The sequence below is a fragment of the Cheilinus undulatus genome, linkage group 13, assembly GCF_018320785.1.
Source record: "Cheilinus undulatus linkage group 13, ASM1832078v1, whole genome shotgun sequence".
In the NCBI taxonomy this organism is placed as follows: Eukaryota; Metazoa; Chordata; class Actinopteri; order Labriformes; family Labridae; genus Cheilinus; species Cheilinus undulatus.
The window spans coordinates 1,946,644-1,970,615 of record NC_054877.1 but is presented as its reverse complement, the minus strand read 5'-3'; the positions used below and the strand labels follow the sequence as shown (position 1 = coordinate 1,970,615).

The 23,972-nt window shown below is 37.9% G+C and overlaps 1 protein-coding gene across 2 annotated transcripts in view; it reads left to right on the top strand.

Moving 5' to 3' along the window:
* The first annotated feature begins 8,235 nt into the window (after positions 1–8,235).
* Positions 8,236–23,972, top strand: part of blvra (biliverdin reductase A) — a 28,723-nt gene continuing 12,986 nt past the window's right edge. Inside the window, exons 1-2 of one of the 2 annotated variants that reach the window (XM_041803506.1) lie at positions 8,236–8,364; positions 14,179–14,302. In XM_041803506.1, coding sequence (XP_041659440.1) covers positions 14,184–14,302 — 119 coding nt within the window. In that variant the 5' untranslated portion in view covers positions 8,236–8,364; positions 14,179–14,183. Of the gene's footprint in view, positions 8,370–14,178; positions 14,303–23,972 lie in introns of both variants that reach the window. The other variant, XM_041803507.1, reaches the window with a different exon arrangement.

Here is a 23,972-nt window from a genome sequence, read left to right as displayed (position 1 = left end):
TGTATTAAATTAGGTAATAAATCTTTGATAACTCCAATATTATACATTTTTAGTGAAATTAAACTCACATCACAAATGTCTTCTACTTTATACTACTTTATACTAAAGGACTTAGCCTACCTAAGTCTGGTAGACCGCTCAATTAGAAGGCAAGGCCAGCAGAAAAAGCCGTTTTAGCTTGGCGCTCCCGGTTTACCCACTCATTTCTAGCATAATTGCCCTCACAAAATGACCGAGCTTTTCCCTGGGCTCTCCTGAGTTAGCTGAAGCTTTGGAGTCAGCCTATGGTCCTTTTGGATTTTCAGTTGGTTGAACTTCAATGGGAAGTTTGGTAAAGTCATTTTTCACCAGAAACTCCCGATCCACGTCTCCATTCATTCTGTTACTAGCTAGCTGGGCTGCTGTGCAGGGTAGCAGGTGGAGATCAGTACAGTGCGCACAACTTTCCTGTCAAAGAAACGTAATTTTTGAAAAACTCTAAATAGCAAGTCAGGAGATGACGAGTTCCATGACCTCTGAACCCCACCGCCCCTCTCCACCCCTTCTCCTGGAGCTGCTGTGAACCGCTGTGAACGCACAGACAGCAGCAGACTCTAGCTCTCCCATCACCGCCTGCTGCTGTTTCTGCTCTTGTTTGGAGGTGAGTGTTGATGTACAGAGGACCCAAGTTTACAAAAGGCTCTTGCCTTTTGTAAACTTGGGTCCTATAGGCCAAGTAGCCTATAGTTAACATGTACACCGCCTGGCCCAAAAAAAAAAAAAAAGTCGCCACCAAAAAAAGGTCACACACTCTAATATTTCATTGGACCGCCTTTAGCTTTGATTACAGCACGCATTGTCTGTGGCATTGTTTCGATAAACTTCTGCAATGTCATAACATTTATTTCCATCCAGTGTACAGGGTAAATCTGGACTCATCAGACCACATGACCTTCTTCCATTCCTCCAGAGTCCAATCTTTATGCTCCTAGCAAACTGAAGCCTTTTTTGCATGCCAATGATTTGACCCGTCTTAAACAGACTAACATCTTTTCCACGACCACAGGATGTGTCTTTCAACATGGTTGTTTAAGAAATGAGAAGTTACTCATTGCATCAGCTGGGGTTAAATAACTGGTTGCCAGCTGAAAGATAATCGCCCATGCAGTAATTATCCAATAGGAGGCTCATACCTATCTGCTTATTTAAATCCAGGTGGTGACTTTTTTTTTGGCAAGGCAGTGTATGTTGCTAATGCACACATATGATCACTAGCTGATGTAATAAGGTTGCTTTAGCTAACCCAGGTAAAAAAAATAAATACACTTTAAAAAATGTACTTAATTTTCAGAAAGTACATTTCTAGCACATTATGACTTTGTGTGTTAAAATAAAGTAAACCAAAAATATATTTTTAATGTACTAATTACAAGTATATTATTCCCTCAGTAGTACTTTAGTTTACTTAGATTAAGTACACTACTTAGTACTGATACTTAAATTTATATTAAATATATTCATATAAAATATACTACCACTACCAAATACATAAGTGTTTGATAAGTACATTTATTTATAGTGTACTTTAATTCCTTTAAATATAAGTTTAATTTTAGTGGATTTGCATCTACTTTTATAAAGTGCACTTTTGGCACCCTTTTAAGAAGTTTACTTTAAAAACACTTGTTTTCATAGCATTGTTAGCATAGCAGTGTTTAAGTGTACTTAAAATAAGTAAATTAATACTTAGAAACTACTTCAATGGTAAGTTTGTGTATTCTTTATAAGTACACTAAAAACCAGTACAAATTCGTCAGCATGTAGCCATTTCTTTTAGCGTTCTTAGATCAGTTTAAAAGCATGTAAAATAAAAGTGAATTTCTTTAGCTGACATTTTCTCTTCAACCTTTTAAAATACAGTAATGAACCAGCAAAATACAACAAATGCTATGAACTAATAATACCCTTTATAGTTGAAAAAATGATCCTTACTTTTTCCATTTAAAATGTTAGCATTTAGTGTTAAAAAAGTACATTTGGATTACTTTAAAAACTTCAACACCACCGTTGTTTTTATGCAACACTTAAAAACATTCATGTTTATTCAAAATTCACCATTAAATTTGTCACCATTAAACAACATGGAGTACTTTTCAATTGACCCTGTGCTTTTATATAGCCTAATGCAGTGCAGTCATCAGTATTTCTCATAAAACAACAGTACCACCTTGAATTTATTTTGTGTGTTTCTTGTCATCACATGGAAAGTACATATGCCAAAGTTTGGATCGTTTCACTTATTTGACAGCAATTAAAAAAAACATTATCCCTTAAGACCATGTTAAGCTGTGTAGATGACAGGACATTTGCTTTGCAGCTTGACTGAAAAATGAATCTTTTGAAAGTCTTTGATTTGCCAGGAAAACACAGTCTGTTAAGGTTCAACATTTTGAGCCCAGGTACAGTGCCTTGCAAAAGTATTCACTCCTATGATTTTGTTTGTATTTTGTTATACCACAACTTTTATACTATTACTGTTTAACAGCACTGTCTTTGTGTGTGCTCGTCCATGTGTGCTTTATCCTTTTTACAGGAGAAGATTTAATACTCTGAAGTTGCCATTTTTGAAGGTTGTCCAGTTTTAAGGCACACGAAGAATACAATTTGGCAGTGTTTGTACCAATTTTCCTCAAACTTTCTCAGTAACTATTTAATCTCTTTCAACATTATTCGGTAGAGGAATAACATACTCTTTGTTTCTTGATTGGATATAAACACATTTTCTGTGGAAAAAAAGAAAGAAAACTGTTACATTCATCTGCATGAAAAGAGATTGCTTATGAATTTACAGAGAAAACATACGGTACAATAATAAATGCAAGTAACCTGTTGATTTGGCGTCTCTTGCTGATCAGGTGGAATAGCACACATGTTGCGTTCTGGTTGCTTCTCTAACATGTCCTGGCAAAATATAAATGGAGGCATAGATAATTTTGTTTACTTTGTGGTTCTTTTATAGTTTTGACATGTAAAACAATACGAGTGTTCCAAAAGGTTAGTGGTAACTACTACAATCTGGTAGTTTTTACATTTAGAAAATGTACCATGTTGCCTTCTGGGGTTGTTAGCAGATACTTATGCAAATGAAATACACACTAGCTTTATATAAAATTGCACTGATTTCAGGGGAAAGGATAAAGGCAGTGCCTATATTCAGTGAATATACAAAATGTTTAATTCCTTGCACAAACCTAGAAAACAAAGGAACTCTATTAACAAATCAGAAGCAAGGCTACTGAAAAGCATTAATCCTTGGGTGGATACAAGACAGGACATCTGTTTCTACCAAGACAGAGAGTTCAAACATTAAGCCAAAAGTGCATAATAATGCTTTATAAACACAAAATTGTTGGTCTGGTGGGATAAAACACCAAATTTCAGTCAAATCAAACAAGTTAAGCCACATCTGAATAATATGTGCAGTGAAAATCCAACAGATTCAGGAAAATGGTGACTACAGTTTCACACACTGAAGAACTGTATTATTTAAGGGGAGGTATATGTCACAGCCAGGGCTTGACATTAATACCCGCCAACTAGCCAAATGCAGGTGGATTTCAGCCGTGGCGGATAGCAGTGTGACTCTAACTAGCCACGATGGCGGGTTGAGTTTATCAGTGTTACAACTTATGCTTCACTCTGAAAGTGCTTGTCTGTTAGCCCTTATGATTTAGGCTTGTTACAGAGAGGCTGTTCAGCACATAAAAGCTCAAATTTCCCTCCAAAATAACTGAAAAGTGGCTGGTCTCTTCATCCATTCATTCGTATTTTACGCAGTGCCAAGGGCTTTGATGCTGTATGACACACATAAACACCACACTCACAGACATATACGGACACACACTCGCACTGACATGTTGGTTAGACTGAAGGCTTCTATCTGTTTAGGGAAAATGTTTCAGAATTTGCAGGATAAACTCAGACCTGAACTTTCTCTTTCTGTGTTAAAGTGCCTCTCTGTCCATGTGCATCAGCGCCGTTTATGTGTGTGTGCTCTCCAGCTGTGTGTCTCTGTGGCTCGTGTGAGCCAGGGCGGGCGGTGTGTCTAAATATTGTTTAATTAATACTCCATCTATATTCTTTGTTTGTTGAGGGCGATCTAAATGATAAAAACCTCCGAAAAGGTCTGCATACTTTAAATGTTATTGAAACTTTTAAACGTTTGTATATTCAGGGTTAATTATAAATTTGCCATAAATCGATAATTAACGGTTATAAAAGACGAGAGAAGCTCTGAAACTTTAAATCAGTTCACTGAGGCAGTGAGAAACAGAGGCAGAAGGATTAAAGTCTGTAACTGATCACTTAGGAGTCCAAGAGAATTCATCTAAACTGTGATTTTTTTATCTTCTGATGTTTAATGTTCTCCAAATGTGAGCTTCACCACCAAATGTGAATCATCTATTATTTAAAGAGATATTTGAATTAGACACACGTATGAAAACATTTCCTCCATACAGTATAGAGCAGAGGACAGGAGAAGAAGGACACTTAATATTCTCTGGTGGAGATTTGTCAGAGTGAAAATTAGAGATGTTCTTGTAATCTGCTGTAGTTTTTCTAATAAACAGCTGATTAACAGTATTTTAATTTTAGCATAAACTTGATACCCATTAAGAAAATAAAAATCTAAGAGTTTGACCCTTAGATGACTGTCTCTAACAGTCTGACCCATATCTCAGTAGTGTGCTGTTTCATATGTACAGGGAGAAGTGCTTTATTAAGAGGAGAGCTGATATTGATCATATTGGTGAGGGAAAGTAGAGCACGTGTGTAGTATCATACCCTTTGTACCAAATTTGGCATATAGCTCAGAGTTACCAAACACCAAAGTTGTGGCTAGTGGAAATACTGAGTGGGAAGTAAGTTTGCAGAACCACTAGCCACCGTGGCTGGTGAGCAAAAAAGTTAATGTCAAGCCCTGGTCACAACCAACAAGTGCCAATGTAGGCTATAAGTCAGCCACCTGTTAGAAACTTTGTTAGCCTTATGTAGAACTACTAATTTGCTTGAATTACAATGTAAATTAAAGCTGCAAGCAGCATTGGTCGGGTCCTCGCTCTGTCGCACGTCCCTCATGCCCATTTGACCTCCACTTTGAGGGTTTCATCCCTTTTTGACCTTTTGACCTGCTCAAAGTTAGACTAAGGTGTGTACCTGCAGCTCTGTCAGGAGCTCAGACTTTATAATGGGTGTGTATTACACATTCCATTTTCCCACCTTCAGTGAGTCACATGACCAGCTGCACTGAACTGTCAATCAGTGAGTGACATCATCACCAACTGCTCTTTTTTTTCAGGAGTCAAATTGACTGACATTTTTTTGAACCTCACCTCACAGATGCCACAATTTTGACCAAATCTCTCTAAAAAATAAGATATTTTTATTGTATATTTTGTCAGGACTCCATCCATGTCATTTTTAAAGCTGTAGGGCCTTTGGTTTTTTTGTGTAGAGGTGTCAGCGCGTGATTTGTGGGTCTCGATGAGACGAGCGTTTCAACATTGGTTTGATCTCTCTACGACATTCCTACTGGCCGTGAGAGCCGTTTTAGTGTGCCTAGGTGGCGCTAGAGAGCACATTTTGGCATGTTTGGGGTTAATTTTTTCATTTTATCAAATTTTTTGCAGAATCTGAGGTGTCTACCAGTTTTGGTGAGTTTTTGTAGCGTGTTTAGGGGGTCAAATTAAGGTTTAAAGAGCTGGTGAAACAATTACAAGAAGAAGAAAGAAACGGACGAATAACAATAGGGTCCTTGCCCGAAGGGCAGACGAGGACCCTCACTAAACATGAACAATGACATCATACTTTGGAACAGTTATAAGTAGTTATAATTCAGTGACCAAATGATACCTTGCTTGTGTTCACTTTCAGTACATTCTTATTATTGGTATCTTACTATTTTAAGACATTGGTTTTAAAAAAATAAAAACTACTCCATTTAAATTTTCTGTATTGATGAAAGGGGTTGTTTTTAGCATTAAAAAGGATCTAGCAACTTGTAACTATAGTACCTGTGCTTCTGTTCCAATTTGCATATATTGTTGATCCCCACTTGTGTGAGAAGTGCAGTGTGAGTATGTGGAGGGTAGCATTTCCAGCACTGCGTGGGACTGTCTGCAGGGCCCCTCTCCGGCAGGCTGCACAATAATCAAGATACATGGAAATTCTCAAGTGAAGTATTAATGACAATAATGAATGTTTGTGTCTCATTTTAAGAAAAGACATTTGCAATTAGGGACTAGGACAATCATTACTGTCATCACATCTAATTTAATTGAAATGACAATTATGCCGGTACATATAGTTTAACACAGCCATTAATATCAACATTTTCAGTTGCTGATATTTTAGTACCTCTGATGAATCTCTGTTTGGTCTGTCCTGATGTAGGTGCTCTCTTATTGGACTGACAAGCTGCTTTCCTCTCAAACATTCTTCTGATGACTGACTGCTTGCTCCTGCTGCAACAAGGCCCTCAACTGGAACATTCTGATAATGAGACAGCACATAGATTTATTAAACTGTTAACATTTAGGATATATAAACATTACAGATAAAATTCTGGATGTACAGAAGAGTATTGACCACTGAAAAAAAAATTGAGGCAATTTTTTTTTTTTTACTTATGAGAAAAAAGTCAGAATTCTGAGATTAAAACCAGAAATCTGACTTCTTTCTCACAAGTGAAAACAAAAAAATCGTCTCAATTTTTTTTTTCATAATTACTATTTATATATATAGTGCTTAAATTTATTAGACCACCACCCAAAGTGAGGTTTTAGCCACAGCTGCCCTAAATTAAAGACCCTGTAAAGTAAAAATAAATCTGTATTCTACTATGTTGTTACTTTTCTATAACTATTACTATTCTTTACTATTTTAATATTTGGGATTCCCCTGCCCCTTCAAAGACCAGCAAGTGTCAGTCTCTGCGGGAACCTGGGCAAAATGTTTTGGGAGCACAGTTCTTGTGACAGTGGTGAGGTCCCCTTGAAGTCTGTCACCTCTTCCACATAAAATAAAATAATAAAAAAATAAAATGCACAAAAACATGACATGTACATTCTCACAGTTTCAAGATTCAATAAAACCACAACTTTCCTTTATTTGACCCACACTGGTAAATCTAAAATCTATCTGAATAGATACGGGTCAAATTTGACCCGCAACAGCCTCAGTGTGCAAAAATGTGTAACACCTATACAAAAATATGAATTAATAAAATAGTTTTATTTGTATGTATTTTGGGTCACTTCAGGAAAAGTCATCAAATCATCAATTCAGCCTAAAAGAATGACGTTTAGGGTATTTTTACTGCTGTCAAATGTCAAAACGGGTCAAATTTGATCCGAACAGTACATAAGGGTTAATAAAAGAATTTCAAGTGAAAGCTCTGTGTTCACTGCAGAACTACTGCCAATCCTTTGGGCCTTGTGGTGGATAGAGGATACTAAACTGATTCTGCAGCTGCACTAATTGCTTTGAGAGGAGGCAGATCAAAAGCTCGTCCTGAAATATTCAATGAAATTTAGTCTGTCCTGTTCAGAGTTGGGAAGGCTGGCTGCAAAGTCAAGTTTTGCTGAGTTCCTGGGCATGCAGGTGTACAAGGAAATGAAATGGCAGATTTAATGGCAAAAGCAACCTTCAAGAAAGGGGAAATAGATGTGAAGGTCCCCCTGGGAAGAGTTGAGCTGAGAGCGAGAATTAAAGCATGTGTGGAGAATGAATGGCAAAGAGAATGGGAAATAGAAGACAGGGGAAGACACTATTTCTCTTTTCACCACCAAATTTTAAAAGTTGTTTATTATCAAGGGAATCGGAAGGATTCTGTTAAAATCTGCGGATTAAGACTGGGACACAGTGGATTAAATCATGATTGTATATTACTGGGAAACATAGTACAGGGCTATGTGGGTGTGGCCACCCTGAAACAGTAAAACATGTTCTTCTTGAACGTAGTGACTATAATGTTGAGAGGAGAGATTTGTTTAAGACACTATGGGATCTGGGATTAGTTTCATTCTCTATGAAATCGTTCTCTGGCCTCCATTACAACACCAGCAGATAATGAAAGCAATTTTACAGTTCCTGCGCGACACAGGGCTTTGTGTGAGGATATGAGACGAGTGTGTGACACCTAGTCTGACCAGTGGGGGGTAGTAATACGCCTAGTAGCGTCGAAACTGCCGGAAATCAAGAAGAAGAAGGAGAAGGACTCCTGCACCACTCGGGAAGGAGAATCCTACTCGTGCTCTGTGTGCTCACATCGCGCACATCATGTGATCTTATTCTCTGTTGTGGGCCAGACAGAACCAAACACCGGTAAGGTAGAACAAATTCTTTGTCAGTCATTGGGTCAGAGGCTTCGTCCCGCTGCCTGTGTTAGTGGCTATAGACAGCAGACAGATCTTTTTTTGCGCTGTCATCGTTCGTGCTATGAGAAGTCGTCACAAACGCAGAGAAATCTGCCTAAGACAGAAGTGTCAACGTTCATGACTGTCATACTTAACTAACCGAAGAGCGTCTCACTTTAAAACTCAGGTAAAGTTTAGAGCCTCTCCCAGTGACAGATCTCTAAGGAAATATTTAGAATCATGACTTTTTATAAGAATTTTCCCTTAAAGTTAATTCTGTATCCTGGTTAAAGACAAAAGGTATTCACAAATCAAATTAGCTTTTCAGAAACTTTAGAGTTACTCTACTAGAGGAGAATTTAGCAGAAAGGATAGGTGATACAAAATTAATGAAATTATGGTATTATGACCCCAAAGTTCATTGTCTTTAATGGGGACAATGAACTTTGGGGTCATAATACCATAATTTCATTAATTAAAGACCCTACAAACTTACTGCATTTATTTGGAGCATTAAAACTGCAACATTGCAGAAAGAAAATATATCTCAAATTTACTATTTTCCAAGATTTTACAGCCCTAACTGATGAAATCTGTGTGTGTAGGTATGTATGTGTGTGTGTGTGTGTGGGGGTGTGTGTGTGTGTGTTTTAGGGTGGGGCAGGATGTTCCCCTGGAGACACCTCTCAAGTACATCCAAACCTGTCACCAGGCCTGCTGACTGGTATCACCTCTCTCCCACAGTAAACAGTGTATAGAATAGGGGTAGGTAAAAATATCGATTAATCGATGCATCGCAATATTTCCTCCCCCAATTCAATATCGATTCAGCAAATCCTCTGAATCAATTCACCTCCTGGCCAGTAGGGGTCGCTGTGCGTGTGATTCGTGTTGTATGGACGGAGGCCACACTCGATCAAACAACAACCAACCATAACCATGTTATGTGAGGTTTATCACAATTTCCAAGAGGACAGAAATATTAATTAAGTTTACATGCACTTTACTTTTTCAGTGTTTATACAGAACTGTCATGTTGTTTACTTTTGTACTCCATATGCACAAATAAGTTACTATTGTGCAAATTTTTATTTTCAGATGTTTTATTGCTAAAAACGTGAGGTGACTTACCAAATATGTTCACATGGGCATTAAAAAATAATTATTAAAAAGTTGTCAACAGGTTATTTGTGTATTTCTACATCTTACTGAATCGACATTGAAGCATTTAAATCAATATCGAATTGATATCGAATCAAATCACAGCCTAAAGAATCTAAATTGAATTGAATCGTGAGGTTCTTAACAATACCCAGCCCTAGTATAGACTATTATCTAGTGTGAACCAGTGCACTGACACTACTTACACAGTTTATCATACATTATGAAATTTATTGTTGCAACCAGAGATGCAAGTCCAAGTCAAGTGTCAAGTCTCCGCTGGTTATAATGAGCGTTCCATGAGCTGCCTCTGACGCCCTGCTTAGACCACTGCGTCATTTACAGCCTGTGCTGTATTATCACCATCATCAGGGTGGGGGAGTAGTTATCTGTGGCCTGCTTGCCATAGTGTGCACATGTGTATGCTTACAAATGATCAGCACACCAGCCACTGAGGCTAATGGCTACTAGCCACTCAGTGTTTTCACTAGCCTCAGTTCTTTTGTTGAGAAACCATGTGTCATGTATCATAAGTACCTCTGCTCTAAGATGAAACACATGCTCTCTCAACATCTGCTCTCCTCTTAATAAAGCTTTTCTCTGTGTAAATATAAAAACAGAGATGTAAGTCCTACTTCACTGATGGAGACAGACACTGAGACATTAGAGATGAAATGTTTTGGTTATTTATCAGATATAGTTCTTTAATGGTTGAAATTTTATATCAACACAAAAACACTAACTGTTAATGAACTGTTTATTTTGTAAAAAATAAAAACTCAATGATCATTTCAAATTCTCACTCAGACAGATCTTCAACAGAGAATGCTGAGTATTTCTTTATTTCCCCCATCCTCCTTTAAAACTTCTGTCATCATTTTTGGTGTAAATGTCTAAAATTAGACTGAGGTGTGTACCTGCAGCTCTGTCAGGAGCCTCAGACTTTATAATGGGTGTGTATTACACATTGCATTTTCCCACCTTCGGTGAGTCACATGACCAGCTGCACGGTAAGCTTATTGTAATGTTCAAAAAACCTGCATCTGTAAGACACACAAACACACACTCATGCGTGCTTCGTGCGCTAACACACACACAAATGCACCATCTCTCCCATTCACTTCATATGGGATATATGTGTGGCTGTCTTTGGTGACTGACGTCGCCAAAGACTTTATGGGGGACTGTATGTGGATGAGAAGCCACCCACAATTTCACCATCCCGTTACAGCATTGTTTAAATGGGCTGCTTTATTGGAACAGCTCCGTGTGTGTGTGATCAAGGCTCATTAAGAGGCTTCCCCTGGTTGCCATGGTAACTAATGCCTGCATTCCGGGTTCTTTCATCTGTCAGTCAGTGGATGACATCATCACTAACTGCTCTCTTGATCAGGAGTGAAATTGACTGAAATTTTTTTGAATCTCCCCGCACAGATGCCACAATTTCGACCAAATCTCTCTAAAAATAAGATGTTTTTGTAGTAAATTTTGTCAGGAATCCATCCATGTCATTTTTAAAGCTGTAAGACTTTTGGTTTTTTGTGTAGAGGCCCAACTGTTGCAGTTTATGTGGATCAGATTTTTCGTCACCTCATTCATTTGAATGGGAGCAGCAGGGAGGGCTTCTTTGGGGTTGACCAACTTTGAGGGCTTGTAATTCGGAAACCGTTTGAGAAACAACAAATTCCCTCAGAACTTTTGATCAGCATGGCCTAGTGTGTCTTCTCTGCGAGGTTCAAGCCGATTTACAGCCTAGGACAAGATACATTTTGTTCGGAGCCCTTTTTTCCTGGAAAATTTTATTTTGAAAGGCAAATTGCCAGCTTCCTGTTCGAGATAGGTTAGGGGTGTCACTGCTTGATTTGTGGGTCTCGATGAGACGGACGTTTCAACGTTGGTTTGATCTCTCTACGACATTCCTACTGACCGTGAGGGCTGTTTTAGTGTGCCTAGGTGGCGCTAGAGAGCATATTTTGGCTTTTTTTTTTTCATTTTATCAAATTTTTCGCCGAATCTGAGGTGTCCTTCTGGCAACGACCCCTTCTAGCTCCTGCTAGAAGGGGTCTTCTAGCAGGAGCTAGAAGACCCCTAAGAAGACCTTATTAGGGTCTTCGGACCCTAATAAGAAGAAAGAAACAGACCAGATACAATAGGGTCCTTTCCCGAACCCCTTCTAGCAGGAGCTAGAAGGGGTCCCTGGACCCTAACAAGTATTCACCAAGACCAGCATATAAGACAGGGGTCGTCAGTTATTTCCTTGACATACCCTTTGGGGGCCAGACTGTCAAAGGATCTAATATTGGTCTGATAAATTCTTGAGAAAATATTTTTTATTTTCTTTGAAAAGTATGCCTTTCTGAAAGAAGATGATCAGACCATCAGTCATGTTTAATAATGGCTGACAGCTGTGTGGAATAAAAAAAAAATACCACAACATTTATTAAACTTCTGGAGGCCAGAGGGAAAGCCGTAGGGGGCTTGATCTGGCTACAGTGGCCCTGAAGGCCAATAGGAATAAATATTTCAAAAGTGCAAAATATATTTCACAAAACACAAAAACATTTCACAGAACACAAAAACATTTGACAAAACATAAAAACATTTCATAAAACACAAATACATTTCACAAAACATAAAAACATTTCATAAAACACAAATACATTTCACAAAACATAAAAACATTTCACAAAACACAAATACATTTCACAAAACACAAATATATTTCACAAAACACAGATACATTTCACAAAACACAAAAACATTTCACAAAACACAAATACATTTCACAAAACACAAATACATTTCACAATTCACAAAAACATTTCACAAAACAAAAATAAAATTTCACAGAATAAAATTAAATTTCACAGAACAAAAAAAAAAAAATTTCACAAAACACAAAAACATTTCACAAAACACAAAAACATTTCACCGATTGCAAAATACATTTCATGAAACCGGAAAGGGTAGGACCATGGTACTTGTTTGTCATTGGCTAAACCCAAGTCTGTCCGGCATCAGTCATTTCTAATTTCCTGTTTACACTTCTTGCCGCAATAGCCGAGCCAGCACGAAATTTCAAGTGTGTACCGGCATGGAAGAGGAACTTGAGTTGATAGCGGAATACTTCAACAAGGGAAATACATACAGTGTGATTCTTGATATGCTCTCCTCGTATCATGACATACACATTTCAATTGGAAGCCTAAAATCGTGCTTAAAGTGTCGTGCCAAAAGAAGTAGGAGGATTTGTATCCCCCTGCCGCCTTTGCAGAAGGTGGAGCTGACTATCGACTATCAGGCGTAGATTTCGCCTCAGTGAGTGAAAATGACAATAAAAGAATGTAGAAAGCAGAAGATGAGTTTTGATCATCTGTTTTATTCATCATCATCGTGTTTTTGTCGGTAATATCTTTTAAAATAAGATCTTTTAAGTGAACGTTTTGATACTGCAGCTTGGTGCACACTCATTACGCTGAACTGAGAACGTATCTTTTTCCTCCTGCGTCCTGTCATTGTATTTTGGCGGCATGTTGGTCATCAAATCTGGGTCCACGCTGCTGTACATGAGTAACAGACATATTTTCTTCATAACTTTTATCATCTTCTATTAGCGCTGTTTAGCGTCAAGCCACTGACATGCACTCACTACTTCCCACTTCCGCCTCGAGGTATTTCAAAATAAAAGTCCTGCATAGCCATATCACTGAATATTAACTTGTCTATTGACCAGTCTGAACAAGATTTATGTACAGAGAGATCAATTTCAGACCATTTATTTCAATACATCGTCCACTTCGACTGCATCCCACTCTAAACAAGTGTTTCACAGTGTAAAGAACTGTAAAAAAACAAAGGAACATTTAATTGCAATCAAATATGTCATCTCTTTGGGGTGCATAAATGGTGTACTACTGCCTTGTCTTTGCTTTAATGCAAATTACGAATGATTTTAGGTCTCATTTTAGCCTTGCCAGGATTTGTACCCCCCATCCACAAGCAGGAGGTGGGGCTAGACCTAAAATCAGAGGGGCTAGACTCCCCCCCCCCCACTGTGATTTTGATTTTATGCGATTATCATTTAGATTCCTCATGTCTGAGGAAAGATGTGTGGAGCAGAACACTTCTGCATTACAAAACATATGAAACTGGCACCTTTATGTTGTGATCCAATCTAAATTCGGATGAAGTCCCCAGCCCTACGGCCTCCCCTTCCTCTGTGAGATTTTCAGATGAAAGCTCTTTGACCAACTAATCGACCAACTGACTGGGGGGTATCAGCGCTTCTGAGCTTGTACGTATCATTGAACTGAGGAGAACTTAATACATGTCATGTTTTAAAATAAACGTATTCAATGTAGTTGAATGCAATCTGAACTTTGTGTCACTGTATTAAGACTCAGACTACTAAAAATGACGAGGAATGTTAATCTTAAATGGCAATGCAAATTTAGGAACACAGAAAAGATTGAGACCTATTTGTTATAATAGGGTTAGGTTTTGAATGAATAAATCCAATATAATTACTCATCTCCCACCTTGTAGGGTAAGAAATCTTTTCCTACACTCCTGGTAAGAATGAAATGGGATGATTGACAATACACAACCCATTCTCTTTCAGTGAACATGTTTGGAGCAGTGGTGGTTGGTATTGGAACAGCAGGACGTGTGAGGATCAGAGACATCCTGGCTCCCCTACGTGACAGTCCTGCAGAGAAACTCACTGTCAAAGGGTTCATATCCAGGTAAGACACTAAATGTTCAGCGGGGGGGGCTCCTTTATTTTGATGGGACAGTTCAAGAGAGACAGGAACATGGGGAGAGAGAGTGGGTTGGAACACATGCACCAAACAGCGGCTTCATTGTGTCTAATTACACCAAGATCTAACAAACCTTAGCCAGAGCCAATCACTCCAAGACCAAAGTGGTCTGGTTTTGTTCACATTTGTCCATAGAGGTGTTGAAAATAACCATTTCCACTATGCAACATAACGCAGGTGATAATTCTTTACTGTACATAGATGAGGATTACCACTATCCTCATCTATGTGCAGATCTGAGCCATTAGCTATGAGAACTGGGGATTTTATTTCATTTACATTCTTGTGGCCTACGCAGTAATCCAGCTCAGCGCTCTGTAAGTTTATACTGATGTTGTTATTCAGTGGGGAAAAACCCTCAAACAACTTCTGCCTCAGTGAAGCCACGGTTCGTTTTTTTTTTCTTTCTCAGTGATGAAGTGAAAATACATTCACAGAACAGTAACAAGAAAACACAACAAACAAAATTAATGAATAAAAATAAAACCAGGCATTATTATGGTCTTGTGTTGGATCTTCTGTGGTGTGGGAAGGTGCCTGGCTTAAACAGAATTTATGTTGTAGGTTAAGGGGTAAAGGGAATGGCTATAAAGAAAGTATAGTCGCCCTTAAAAAAAAGAAGCAGGTGAACTAATTAGACTGAAAATTAAATCAGAAATTAAAATAATGATAATTAAAACAACAATAGTAGGCATATAATAATAATAATAATAATAATAATAATAATAATAAAAGTTTAGATAATAATGGAATAATACTTATAAGGTAAATCATAGTAGTAGTGATACATGTGTATACACACACCTTCATACATGCACCTGTATACACATGTAAAAACATACATACACATCCACATACGTACATACTTACATGTACTCATATATACATGTTAGGAATGTGAATCTAACAACAACTCACAATTGGAATTGACTCTTGGGGTGACGATTTGATTCAGAACCGATTCTCGATTCTCTTTTAGTAACAAAGGGTGCCGATTCCAGGATTAACTACATTCCTCTACCAGCTAGACGAACAGCTCTGAGAAATGGTTTTATTACTTGAAAGAAAACTGGTTACGTTCAAAAAAACGCAGCTTTACAAGGTTCAACCAAGTGATTTCAAAATTGTAAACACACAGAGGCAAACTTTTGACAAAGAGGTAACATTTATTTTTTTCTTTCCTTTGAAAATGTAACATTTCTTTGTCACTTAATAGTAGCTTCAAAAGTAAAACAGTCAAATACTTTTCAAGTTTCTGTGGCTACAAAGGTTAACATTTGAGTACTCTACCAGTAACCTCCAAAAAATAATTGAGAATGTCTCAGATTTCTTACAACAGAAGAAAATGTGAATTCTCATTTATCAATACCTAAAAATAAATATTTACCCATTCAGCTTCTGTTCACATAAGTAAACATGAGTACCCACTTATCAGCAGATTCAAATATAAATGAGTTCATCTCAATTTTATGAGACTACAAAAGTAAACAGAGTACTCACTTTGGTAACATAAAACAAATAAAACATCTGAGTGCATCTCAAATTTGTAACTAGATAAATAAACATTTGAGTACTCATTTGACAGTAGCTTCAAAACTAAACATCTGTGTACATCCGAAATTTCTGACAATAATAAAATATTTGAGCACTCACTCATCAGTAGCTTCAAACATGAATATCCAGGCACATCTCAGCTTTGAGACTACAAAATAAAACAGAGTTCTGATTTAACTGTAGATTCAAAATGTTAACATTTTGATTACTTCTCCAGTTTCATTAACTTCGATCATAACATGTCACAATCACCTTCAGCCTAATTGAACTTAAAACGGTTGGGCTGGGGCTAACAGCCCTTTACTTTTATCAGACCGTTGCCATTTGGAAAATGAACACAACAAATTAAACTCTTGTTTTGTACAAGTTTTACACTGTGACACTGTAGTGCTCAACAGAATGCTCACTTCAGAGCTGTTCATGCACCTGTCAGTCTGTGAAAAATATACTGTCTTTTTGCTGTGCCACAAAACTCTTCCCCACTAGTTTACAAGCACTGGTTAGTCCTGCTATGACTGAGTTAGAAATAGTTTCCCTTAATGTTAACAGAATTAATAATGCAATTAAAAGACAAAAAATTATTTATTTTTTGAAAAAGGAAAAGGTGAAGGTAGCCCTATTATCTGAAACAAACCTAAGTGATTTAGAGCACCTAAAACTAAGAAGGAGCTGGGTGGGACTACTCATCTTATAATACAAAGAGCAGAGGAGTAGCCATATTAATCCATCAAAGTTTACCATTTATCCCGGAGAGAACCATAAAAAACAGCTATATTCTTGTATCAGGCTAAATACAGTGCTCAACAAATTTATTAGACCACCTGTCATAAAAATGAGAAAACATAAATATTTTAGAAATCTTTCAAAATCTTGTTTAAAACTAAAAATGTTATTGTTATTTATTTGGCAAATAACAAACTGAAACAACTAAATAGTCCTTTTTAACACATAATAACCAAAAACTACATATTTTGTATGGCCTCCTTTGGCCTTGATAACAGCTTGCGTTCTTGCTGCCATCGTTTTTCTGGACTTTTCCACAGTCTCTTTTGTTATTGAGTTCCAAATAGTTTCTAGCTGTTCCCACAGACTTGCTTTAGATCAGGGGTCCTCAAATGGTGGCCCGCGGGTGTTTTAAATACAAATTTTCACTCATTTATCATGATCTTTCTATAATTATAGCAAGGAAGGGTAGTAATACTCTGCAATAAATGAGTGAGATATGGTATATTGAACTCTGTTTAGAGCAAGGAGGAGCATCATAAAAAGATGCACAGTGCGTCACGCATAGCTGACTGCCTCACCACATCATCTCTGCACACATGCTGCTCAAAAAGAGTCTGATACAGACTGCATGATTTTTAAGACTGAAGAGAAGAATTTATTGTCTAATTTAATAATGATTATTTTGTTGAAGATGAAGAATTTAACCACCGTGTGCAGCTGCACAGACTCTCATAGAGTCCAGCCCTTCCTGCACCTCTGATAGGTTTTCTGCATCTCAGACCTTAACAAATGTCAGAGGTTTCTGCCTTGTAAAACCAAACTTCTATCCCTGTGGGAGATTAAAACAGCTGCTCTCAGGATAACAGACACTTTTCCTCCATAATTGTCTGTTGGCTCCAAATGCAGACATCGTATCTCCTTTTGGTGATGTCAGCCTGATTTAATCCCTCATTATAAAGAATCTGTAATGCCAAACTAACATCAACTACATTTATTGACATACAATTTAATTTTATGTCAACAAGACGTGCAATTATGGTCTTGATCACTTACATTTAAATGGGTCATAGTTTATAAATCCTACATGTATTTAACTCCAGGTCTCGTCAAAAAATGGTAAAAATTACTCTCATAATAATTAAAAAAACTAATTGTTTATAACTCAAAATGTATTCAGGCTGTCCTATGACAGTTAAGATCGGCATTTTTGGTCTTGGTGCAGCGCTCACATACATAATTAGCACGGAGATGCACCACTTCATGACGAGCGCAGGGAATTCAGAGGGACTCAGAGAGAACGGACAGGAAGAAGAACGACTGTTGTAGCTCAGACATGTGCTTTTAAGTCAAGTTTTCACTCAGTAGGTGAGGATTTATAACTCTTTGAGCAGTTATAGAGCATCATCTCAGCAGGATCCTACTCTCACTCTCTTTGTAGGATCCCTCCTGAGTGAATGACGGTTGACTCTCGTACTGATGGTTCTCGCGGTTTATTTTAACCTGACACAGTCAACAAACTGTAGTTGCACAAGTCCCAAAAGCATAAAAATTCACTGTAAGAGCTTAATGCCTGCACAGGGAGTGCTAGTTTTTCACTTTCTACCGTAGCTCTCTTTGTTTATGTTGCTCCGCTAACTTTTCTCCCCGTATTCAAGTTACCTTGTGTTACTTTAGTCACATCCTTTCTGGTGTTTTTAAAGTAAAAGTCTGCTACTGTTAAACAGGAAGTAAAGTTACCTCAGCTTAAATCAATACAAAACTTACAAAATAAACCATCACAAAAGGCTATCTGTAGAAATGCTTAAGGCTCCACATTTACACTCAATTTGGTTACTTACACTGTTTCTGGACTCTGCACTGATCCCAGGTTGGCTGAAATAATCTCAGGATCTGATCAGATATTGTGGACAACACGTTGCCATTTTAAGCCATAATCAGACATTCTGAATGAATGTTTCTAATGAATATTCCAGTCTTGTAGATTTAGTATCAGTGGGTCTTAAAATTAAAAATGCGGGAAAAAAATGCCACCTGATACAAGGACAGCATATTTATGACTGACCTGTTTAGATTACTTGCAAATGAATCCTCTGTCTAAAGTAGCTAATTAAGCCATACTCTGTGTGAGAGTGAATATATATATGAACATCCAAGAAATCATGTCTGGCCCTCGGCTTTCTGTCCTTGAAAAATTTTGGCCCCCAGGAAAATTGTGATTGTGCCATCAATCTTTGAATCTACTAAATCCCAAATTTGTTCAATAGGATTCAAATCTGGACTTTGACTTGGCCAGTCCATCAGTTCCAGTACTCCAGATTCCTTTTTCTTGGTCAAATACTCTCTGCACAGCTTTGAAGTATGCTTGGGGCCATTGTCTTGTTGGTATATGAACCCACGACCAATCAGATTCAGTCCAGAAGGGATTCCATGATGCACTAAGATGTTGTGGTAGACGTTCTTGTTCATGATACTGTCCATTTTCACTCATTTGCCCACGCCATATCCACAAATGGAACCCCATACCATAATGGAATCTCCACCGTGTTTCACTGTGGGTGCAATGCATCTGGCATCAAAACGTTCAGCTTTTCTGTGGACATAAACACAACCATGCTGACCCAGGAGTTCAAACTTGGACACGTCCATCCAGAGTACCTTCTTCCAGTCATCAACAGTCCAGTGTTTGTGCTCCCTGACAAATCTGAGGTGTTTCTGGATGTTTGCAGGCCTCAATAATGGCTTCTTATCAGCTATTCTTCCCTTTAAGCCTTGTTCCATCAGTCATCTGCTTATGGTCATTCTGGAGACTTTTCAGATCTAGAAGCATTCATCTCTGCCTGAAGATCAGCAGGGGTCTTCCTTCTGTCTCTAGTACTTAAAATCTTGAGGTGTCTGACATCTGCTTCAGTTGACCACAATGTGAGAACACTTTATGTCTTTCCCTATACATTACAAAACCAGGTAAATAAATAATATCATGAGAGATTTTATCAAAAGCTTTACTCGTGTGAATGCAGTTCTGATGGTGAAAGGAGAACTGAATTCCTAAACAAACTTCCTCTTACATCTTTACCAGAAGAACAAAAGGAAATGTTAAATACACCTATATCTAAAGAAGAGGTCAGATGGGCTATAAGCTCCTTAAATAGCCTTTGCCCCAAATTCTAAAAAAAATTGAGCCATCTTGTGGTTGGTCCACTGACATGTTTGTAGACTCCTTTGAGAACGGACATTTTCCCCAGACATTCAACTTGGCAAACATCACACTCATTCTTAAAAAATATGTCACCTGATGTCTGTGGCTCATATAGATCCATTAGTCTAATTGCTTTCCAAAGTGCTTGAAACAAGACTAGAAAAGCTTCTGCCTTCCCTGATGAATCCGGATCAAACTGGATTTGTACAGAACTGTGTCTCTCTCTCCCAAATGTAAGAAAATTACTTAACGTGATACAATATTCAAAACAAACAAATTGTAAAGCCTTTGCCATATCCCTGGATGACGAAAAGGTGCTTGACAGGGTTGAATGGGGATATTTATTTGATGTCATAGTAAGATTTGGGTTAGGGGATTATTTTATTACATGGCTCAGGACACTGTGCAGCTCTCCAGAGGCTTGTGTGGTAACTAATGGCATACTATCATCACCTTTTCCACTGCTTAGGGGCACAAGACAAGGCTGTCCCTTGTCCCCTTTGCTTTTTGCACTGGCACCTGAGCATCTAGCTGAATCTATTAGGCTACGACAAGATATACATGGTTTAACAATTAACGGCACAGTCTATAAAATTGTTTTGTACGCAGATGACATTCTGTTATTTTTAACAAAACCTGAATTATCAATATCAGCCACCTTGTCTACTATCAAAGAATTTAGTTCCTTTTCAGGCTATAAGGTTAACTTCAAATCAGAGGCCATACCACTAGGTGACTCTGCTCATCTAACTTTTTGTCCTTTCAGAATTGTCCCCTACAGGCTTTACTTATCTTGGGATAAGGGTCTCTCCAGACTTATTAGAGCTATGGAAACTTAACTTCTCCCCAATATTCAACACAGTTATAAGGGATTTGGAGAGATGGCGCAATCTCCCCTTATCCTTAATGGGTCGCACAAGTTTAAAAAACGAATCTCCTTCTACGCATCCTGTATCCCTTACAAATGTTACCGTTATGGATTCCCAGGAAAGTGGCCCTCAATGAGCATTTGCTAGATTCATTTGGCGTGGCAAGAAACCAAGACAGAAAATGAAAACATTACAGCTCCCCTCTGATAGGGTAGGTTTGGCCTTACCCAGCATAATTTTTTTACAACAGCGCATGCCATGTCTGCTTCTTATGGGAATGGTTACATGCTCACCTCAGGTCGAAGCCCTGCCTAGAATCATGGTCTGTTTTACCTTTATCGCTGTAGAGCATGGTCATGGGAGATAGAGAGAAGGCATCTAGGGATATCAAGAATAACCCTGTCATATACAATCAGAGTGTGGTGGGAAATCCATAGGTGTATGGGTCAGGGTGCCTGTGCTTCATTCCTGACCCCTCTCATTTGAAATCCAGATTTTTTGCCAGGTCTCCATCCTAGAATCTATGAACACTGGCATGATAATGGGGTGCGACTCTTGGGAGACTAGTACCAGATTAGTGTACTTATGGCTTTTCAACAGTTACAGTCAAAGTTTAACATCCCTAAAGTGCACTTCTATGGTTATCTCCAGGTCCGAAATTAAAAAAAAAAAAGCTTATCTCATCCAGAGACAGCTTTATACAATGTATTAGGAATTTTTTCTAGACAGAAAAGGTATCACACATTTTATTTCTGCGTTCTATTCATTGTTGAACTTTCTCAGCTCAGGTGTTGTAACAGATATTTCACAAAAATGGGAGAAAGATCTTGATACTGAACATATTGAGGATGACTGGCAGGAGGCTATCAGAGTGCATAGATCAGGGTTCCCCAGTTAGTTTTTCCTGGGGGCCAAAATTTTTCAAGGACAGAAAGCTGAGGGCCAGACATGATCTCTTGAATGTTCACATATATATATATATATATATATATGTATATATACACACACACACACACACCCACACACACACACACACACACAGAGTATGGCTTAATTAGCTACTTTAGACAGAGGATTTATTTGCAAGTAATCTAAACAGGTCATAAATATGCTGTCCTTGTATCAGGTGGGAATTTTTACACATTCTTAACATTTTTAAGACCTGCTGGAATATGGAAGACTGGAATATTCATTAGAAACATTTATTCAACATGACTGTTTATGGCTTTAAAATGGCAACCTGTTGTCCACAATATCTGATCAGATCCTGAGATTATTTCAGCCAACCTGGGATCAGTGCAGAGTCCAGAATGAGTGTAAATAACCAAATTGAGTGTAAATGTGGAGCCTTAAGCATTTCTACAGATAGCCTTTTGTGATGGTTTATTTTGTAAGTTTTATGTTGATTTAAGCTGAGGTAACTTTACTTCTGTTTAACAGTAGCAGACTTTTACCTTGAAAGCGCCAGAAAGGATGTGACTAAAGTAACACAAGGTAACTTGAATACGGGGAGAAAAGTTAGCAGAGCAACATAAACAAAGAGAGTTACGGTAGAAAGTGAAAAACTAGCACTCCCTGTGCAGGCATTAAGCTCTTATGGTCAATTTTGATGCTTTTGTCAACAAACTACACTTTGTTGACTTTGTCAAGTTAAAATAAACCACGAAAACTATCAGTACGAGAGTCAACTGTCATTCACTCAGGAGGGATCCTACAAAGAGAGTGAGAGTAGGATCCTGCTGAGATGTTTCCCTGACTGCTGCTCTTTAACTGCTCAAAGAGCTATAAATCCTCACCTACTGAGTGAAAACTTGACTTAAAAGCACATGTCTGAGCTACAACAGTCGTTCTTCTACATCAGTGGTTTTCAAACTTTTTTGGCCCAAGGCACACCTAAGGTTAAGCCAAAATCTCAAGACACACCATATTTAAATTTATACAAAAAAGACTTTTTAAATAATGTTACAGTCAAGGGGGCCTGTAAAGGGAGATAAAGGGGAGAGCCTCCTGGGGCCCAGCCAACTGGGGGATCGAGGAGATGGCAAAATTGGGCAAAAGGTGGCAAAACAAAGTCAGAAATGGGCAAAAATTGTTTAAAAAAAAAAAAAAAAAGAAAGTGGCCAAACAGTGGGTCAAAATTGGCAAAAACTTGTTGAAAGTGGCAAAATAGTGGCAAAAATGGGTTTTAAGTGGCCTAAAAGAAGGGTTAAATGTTGTAAAAAGGTGGTAAAAATGGGTTAAAAGTGTTTAAAAAAAAGGGCAAAATTGGGCAAAAAAGTGGTCAAATAAAGGCAAAAATAGGCACAAATTGGTAAAAAGGTGGCATAAATGGGTTAAAGTGTCAGAAAAGTGGCAGATTAAATCACAAGTGTCAGAAAAGTGGCAAAAAGGGTTAACGTTACTAACAGGTGGTAAAAAGGGGTTAAAAGTGAAGGGTAAAACTGGCAAAAAATGGCTGACAATAGCAAAATTGGGCGAAAAGTGGCAAAAAAGTGGCAAAAATGGGTCAAGTGTAGTAATAAGAAGTGGCAAAAATGTTCAGAAAAAGCTGCAAAATAGTTTGTCAAAGGAGAGGCAAAAATAGGAAGAAAAATTGGTTAACTTTGTTAAAAGTAGCATGAATTGATAATTTCAACACCTATTTCAACCCAATAATAGCTCACCATGCTTTTCATCTCTTAATGAGGTAACTGTTAGCACCAATGCTACTGATCCAACACACATACACTAATATCATCAATAAATCACAATGCCCTTTCTCTGGGGTTTTTCAGGGGTCCAGCCAGATCTGTGGGCAGACCTGGTTACAGTACTTGCCACAAAGTTGTAGTGATAATGTATGGTACAAATTCCCACGGCACACCTAGACTTGCCTTAAAGCACACAAGTGTGCCTTGCCACACCATTTGAGAACCACTGTTCTACATGTCCATTCTCTCTGAGTCCCTCTGAATTCCCTGCGCTCGTCATGAAGTGGCGCATCTATGTGCTAATTAAGTATGTTAGCGCTGCACCAAGACCAAAAATGCCGATCTTCACTGTCATGGGATAGTCTGAATACATTTTGAGTTGTAAACAATTAGTTTTTTTAATTATGAGAGTAATTTTTACCATTTTTTGACGAGACCTGGAGTTGAATATGTGTAGGATTTATAAACTATGTCCCATTTAAATGTAAGTGATCAAGACCATAATTGCACATCTTGTTGACATAAAATTAAATTGTATGTCAATAAATGTAGTTGATATT